Source organism: Lycium ferocissimum, chromosome 3, assembly GCF_029784015.1.
Source record: "Lycium ferocissimum isolate CSIRO_LF1 chromosome 3, AGI_CSIRO_Lferr_CH_V1, whole genome shotgun sequence".
Classification (NCBI taxonomy): Eukaryota; Viridiplantae; Streptophyta; class Magnoliopsida; order Solanales; family Solanaceae; genus Lycium; species Lycium ferocissimum.
Window position 1 is genome coordinate 5,766,078 of NC_081344.1, and position 5,732 is coordinate 5,771,809.

Genomic DNA, 5,732 nt, shown 5'->3' on the forward strand with positions numbered 1-5,732 from the left:
TCCATGTACACCCCTATACACAACCCTTAAGAAAATACTAATTCCTAGACAAAAATAGGTAATTTGACTAAAATGATCCTAATTAAATAGGTATTGAAATTTAGTCACTTAACACTTAATAAGGATAAATCTGAAAAAATAAGGTTAATTCTTTATTGATTTAGTAAGTACACTTTTTTTATCCTATTTCTCATAATGCACTCCAATTCAAATGTACTACTAATCTAAAACTAAAAATGTAATTCGCTATATATTTTTGCCTTTAAATGTTCATTTCTTTATGAGACGCTCATGAGTTTCGCTTAAATTCACTTACATGTTTCGTTCTACCTCACTAAAAAGAAATAGAATGAGGCTTAACAACAACAGAGAAGGCCAAACAGACTTTTCTGAAGTTTACCAACATGAATTACCAGTTAAATAATTTGCTAGTTTTATTATTACATGGACAATACGAAGATGAATATAAGAATTCATAATAAGGGATGTGGGGTACCATAAAGTTAAATTATGAAAATTACAGCATTTGCAATACAGATCCTCTGAATTTACCAATGGGATTTACAAGATTCCACAAACTTCCCCCTTCTTAATGAGAATCTAAAAGACAGACACACAAAGTACAAACCTTAACAAAAGAAATACATCAACAATAAGATCCAATAACACTTTTTATCCAATATATACAAAGATTGCAAGATACTTTTCATCATTTTGACCAATTCTGAAACAACGAGATGAGTGAATGAAGATGTCGTAAACACTAGCAAATAATTTTTCCATAAAAACGAACTTGTTCTTAGTGTCTTCGAAGAGCGGAAGCAGACAGAACCACCATGATGATCAAGATCACCACCGTGATAAAAGAGGCCACCACAGCTGCACTGGCCCTTTCGCAGAAATCACCAAATTGTTGGCAAATTGCTAGCCAGTTTGCATCTTCGTTTCCATTGTGAGCCAAGTACACTATGGCTGCTGCTGACGCTGCTGCACCAGTCGCCAATGCAATGAACACCTTCAAAATTGTCAAAGCATAACAATTTTAAAAAGTTAATTACTTACTGCAAAATTTTAAATATGTTCACCCTATTTATAAAGTATCATTCTACACCCTTAAATAAGAGGTTTCACTCTATACGACCGGTTTGCAATACCATTTTCAGCTTATGGTCAAATCTGGATCATTTCGCACAGTTCAAAAGTAAATTTAATTATTTTCTCTTGTTAAAAGGATCCACGTGTTGGAAAGCTTCCACCAATAGTAAGTAAAAACATAATTGGGCCAATCTTCTAACGATAAGGGTATATTCGATCTCTACTATTAATGGAAGGAAAATTTGGATCATTTAGCAAAGTTCAAGAGAAAATTTGGATTACTTCGCAAAGTTCAGAAGCAAAATTGAGCTTTTTTCCTGGAATTGTTACTTTAGAGTTTAGATTAATGAATTTAAATTAGAGAAGTGTTCATACCGTGTCAAATATAATGAGGAGTAGCCGGGGTACAACTGCATGGGGTCGTACAATGCACACTATAGAGAAAGCTACAGAGAGGACTAGATAGGCAACAACAAATGCCATAGCTACCACAAAAAACCTGTAACATATAGCAAATCAATTAATTCCCATATATAATGTAGTATAACTGTTTACTCATCAAGTTGTCTTGTACATAAATAATTTTAAAAAGTTGCCAATATTGGAAGTTTGGTCAAGCTTCTGGGAAGTCAAAAGTGTTCAATTTAGAGATTTGAGGTTTTGGCCAAGCTTTCAGGATATAAAGTACTAAGTGTTTTTTTATTAGTACCAGAAACAATATTCTAGAAGTTGAAAAAGTAGTTTTTTTTCTTTTCCCGAAATTACTTTTGGAACGTTGGCTAAAGCACAAATTTATGTTCTAATATTGGCAAAAATATTTCTCAAATTAATTAGCCAAACAGAAAAAATCCTACTCTTCAAAAATATTTATGCAAAAACTTTGCAAAATAAATAGATTTTGACAGTTTGGTCAAACAGGCTTACGTGAAAGTTGGAAGGTCATCATAGCTAGCTTCAAACTGAAAGAACTGAGTGAAGAAAGGAAGAGTTTCTTCAGTAGTTGCCATAGCAACAGCAGCACCTATTGCAGAAGCAAAAGCGGCTATTCTCAAAATGAGGTCAAAAATTGCAATGCCTCTTTTAGCACCTCCTTTTGCAAGTTTAGTAGTAGCAGCTGCAGCAACAACAGGAGCTGCAGTTCCCAAAAGAGGGGCTTTTCCTTTCCTTTCTTTGTTGGTTTCCTCAACATCAATTTTGGTTGACTCACTTTTCTCCATTTTTGCAAGAAAGAAGAAAATATGAACAAAAGTGGCTAGGATTTAAATGAAGGTTGAGTTTTGAAGGTTGTGACGTTTTTTGTTTTCTTGATGATTGAGTGGCTATTTGCTTGGTTGTGTTGAGAATAGGAAGATGGAGTAGAACTTATATAGTGACGATTTGTAGGGTGGACTTATATACTACTAATAAACATTATTGTTGTTTTGGTAATGGAACAAGCAAGAAGAGTGGTTGTTTAATAAAAATACTGTAGTAGGTAGTGTACGAAAATTTGTCAATGATCTCACTTTTGAATCAGAAAGCAAAAAGATGGAGATGATGGAGCAGATAGATCGGGCAAGGATAGGTGGAGTGGAACTAGTTTGAAATAATTAGAAAATTATATATACCACTCAATATTCCAATTTATGCTACACTATTTGATTTAGCATAATCTCTAAAATAAGTAAATTAATTTTGTAGTCTAAAACAAATCCTTGACAACCATAAATCATCTCAAATGTGACATTCTTTTTTTTTCTTTTAAACTTATCGTAGTGTTTGGCTAACTTACACGCATCTTGATTAATTTTACATATATCTACTATCTTTTACTAGCACTTGGTTATATTTTTGTCCACCAAAATTTAGACATGTGTGAAATCTAATCCTTGCGATTGAACTCCAACTAGTATAGATACCGAATATCTCAAACGTGACATTTTTTTTTTTTTACGATGGACTAAAAAAGATTACATAAATTGAAACAAAACAAGTGCCGTATAATATCTTTTTACATGGAAGAGTGGATACTTCAAATCAAGTTTTTGAGTTGTCGAATTTTTTTATTTTTTTTTTAATTTGTGAGTCAACTAAACAACGAACTTCTACCCTAACACCTACCCCAACTTCTATGGTTGATGTCGTTTAGAATTCAAGACTTTTAGACTTTAGAAAGTCGAACTAAACAATATTTCATTGGTGTCCTGGGGGCATAAATTTATGACAGTCGAATATTGAAACTATATAAAAAAACATTTTTATCACTAATATTTTCATCATTTCTTTTTTAAGCAATCAATGCCATTTCGTTATCTATTTTAATAATAGTGATGTACATTTTTTTCTTCTCAATATTAATTTACTTGCTAATAAGCGCAAAAAATTGTGAAAGAATTTATTACTATTAAAGAAATGTATTTAGGGTCTAACTCAACTCAAAAGCTAGCGCATAAGTAGAGAACTAATCAAGACTATATAAAGAGACCTTCCATCCTTAAAGAGCCGATGTGAAACTCTATAACATCGATAAATACGTTCGCATATACTAGATTTTTCTTCAAAATAAATATTTATATTAAATGTTCTAAAAGATGATATTTAAATTTACCGGTAATTTAATTAAGTTTCGATTTGATTTTTTTTAGTTAATACCAAATCAAATTAAATATTATTGACTTTTTTCAACGTCAAAACATAATAAGTTTATGTTTTCGTCGGTTAAATTCAATTTGTTTTTTGTTTTGCTTGAAAAATCAGCTAACACTAAATCTTCATCTAGAGTCAAAAGTGCAAATCGTAATCAGAGGCGGCTGAGATATTTTGCTTATGGGTTTTTGATTTTTTTTTGCTGGGTTTTGAGATAAATTATTTACACATATTAAATAATTTTTTTAACATAAATACACGGTTTGAGATAAGGTTATTGAGTTCTACAGAACCACGTAACTATTATTGAGACTCCGCCTTGACTTTAATACATATTGGTTAATAAAAATATAGAAATCGAGAGAATCAAACCACGAACCCAAATTTTAAAAGTAAGAAAAACGTATATATACGAGCGCAAAAGTATAGTTTATCTAAAGCTAATTCCATCGTCTATACTATTAGTCCTCGGCATCTGATATTTTATGACACACTCAATTTTGTATCCTAATCAGTATGTGTTAATAATAGAGCTCGTAGTTTGAATCTTAAAATTAATTACAAACTAGTTAATTGATCCGCGCTTCGCGCAGTTAGATACGTTATTTTGTAAATTTAATTAATAAAAAAGTAAACTTTAATCTAAGACAAACACAAATAAAATAAAAAATCAAGTGTTTAAGGAAAAAAAATATATATGAAAAAAATAAAATATAAAAAAAAATCAAATAAACAAAATTTCCTATTGTTTATTATGTGGAGGGAAAAATTATGTAATTACTTGAAATGTTAATAACAATCGTATAGTAATTAGATTATGCAAACAAAGCAGTAAAACTCTCTTAACTTAATATCTTTAGAAGATAATGATATTATTAATGCATTGACGGACAATTAGTAAAACTAATACACAGTTTCAAATTAAAAGTGTATATTTAAACACGAGTTTCTTTTTTATTTTCACTTCGTAAAGGAAAAAAGCAGAAACCCTAAGAGGTAAAACCCAAAATCTTTTGATATCACAATGAAGTGTTCACCAGAATTAATCACATAGTAATTATTAACATACATAATATCTCAAGAAGGCAACATAGCACGCATTTTCTCAAGTATGTACAAAAATAAAACTGTCCAAGGAAAAGTAACTTTTTCAAAAAATCTTACAAAAGATGGCATGGCCAATACCAAAAAAAAAAAAAAAAAAAAAAGAAGAAGAAGAAGTGTTATTTCCCTATTGAAACTATAATAGTTAATTGCTTTATTAAAAAGAAAAACTACAAAAGGTTCTTAGCTGAAAACATCATCTTTGTCTATTAATTTTTACAAAAGTGATGCTGGAACCAAGCACTATATTTGCAATTCCTACATCGTTAATCCTTTACCTCAACTATTGTCCGAGTAAAAAGAAAATTGTTGCTGTTGTCAAAAATGCTTGTCATGTTACACAAGTTTTAATTGGAAAACAAAAAAGCATCAGAAATAACAACATGGTGATACCAATTTAAGAATTTTACAAACTTAATTTACGAAATGATATTTTTCTAATACTCTAATCTTAAACTAACCATAAAATATATTTTTGTAAAAAATAGAATATCTTTTTTTTTTTTTCCTGACGATGAACAAAAATTCATAACACAACAGATAAGTACTTTGAGAAATTTAGATTTCTAAATCAAAACATAACTTTAAGCGAAATAAAAAGAAGAGGTCACGATGACACAACAAAAAAATAAATGCAAAAATGCCCAATGCAGTTAATGTCTTTTCTGCTCAAAATAGTCCAATTACAAACAAAATTAAACAAAAGGTTGTTAAGATATATTTCTAAATGCCAAAAGATAAGAAATCAAGAAAAATATAGAAATCTTCATACCTAAATCCATGAAGTAGTTTTGAGGAAGTTACTTGGCATTCTCGTAAAAAGCAGCAAGGCATAAACTTGAAGAGTATCAGTTGAATAATGTATGGGTGAATGTTAAAAAGTTCAATAATAACTGGACAAAAAGTTA

General features: G+C 30.1%; 1 protein-coding gene across 1 annotated transcript; it reads right to left on the reverse strand.

Annotated features, from left to right (window-relative positions):
* Positions 1-470: 470 nt before the first annotated feature.
* On the reverse strand, positions 471-2,589 carry LOC132050864 (casparian strip membrane protein 1). Its single transcript, XM_059442205.1, has 3 exons — positions 2,020-2,589; positions 1,471-1,594; positions 471-1,015 (listed from the first exon to the last, which is right to left on the reverse strand). Exons 1-3 carry the CDS (start codon positions 2,310-2,312, stop codon positions 800-802), a joined length of 633 nt encoding a protein of 210 aa, XP_059298188.1. The 5' UTR covers positions 2,313-2,589; the 3' UTR covers positions 471-799.
* Between the last annotated feature and the right edge of the window lie 3,143 nt (positions 2,590-5,732).

What these genes read in the sequence shown, in the direction of transcription:
- LOC132050864 (XM_059442205.1), bottom strand. Translation starts at nt 2,312, where the DNA reads ATGGAGAAAAGTGAGTCAACCAAAATTGATGTTGAGGAAACCAACAAA. An exon ending in GATGACCTTCCAACTTTCAC is followed by an intron (nt 1,595 to 2,019) that starts GTAAGCCTGTTT and finishes TATATGTTACAG; the next exon opens with GTTTTTTGTGGTAGCTATGG. An exon ending in TCCTCATTATATTTGACACG is followed by an intron (nt 1,016 to 1,470) that starts GTATGAACACTT and finishes ACAATTTTGAAG; the next exon opens with GTGTTCATTGCATTGGCGAC.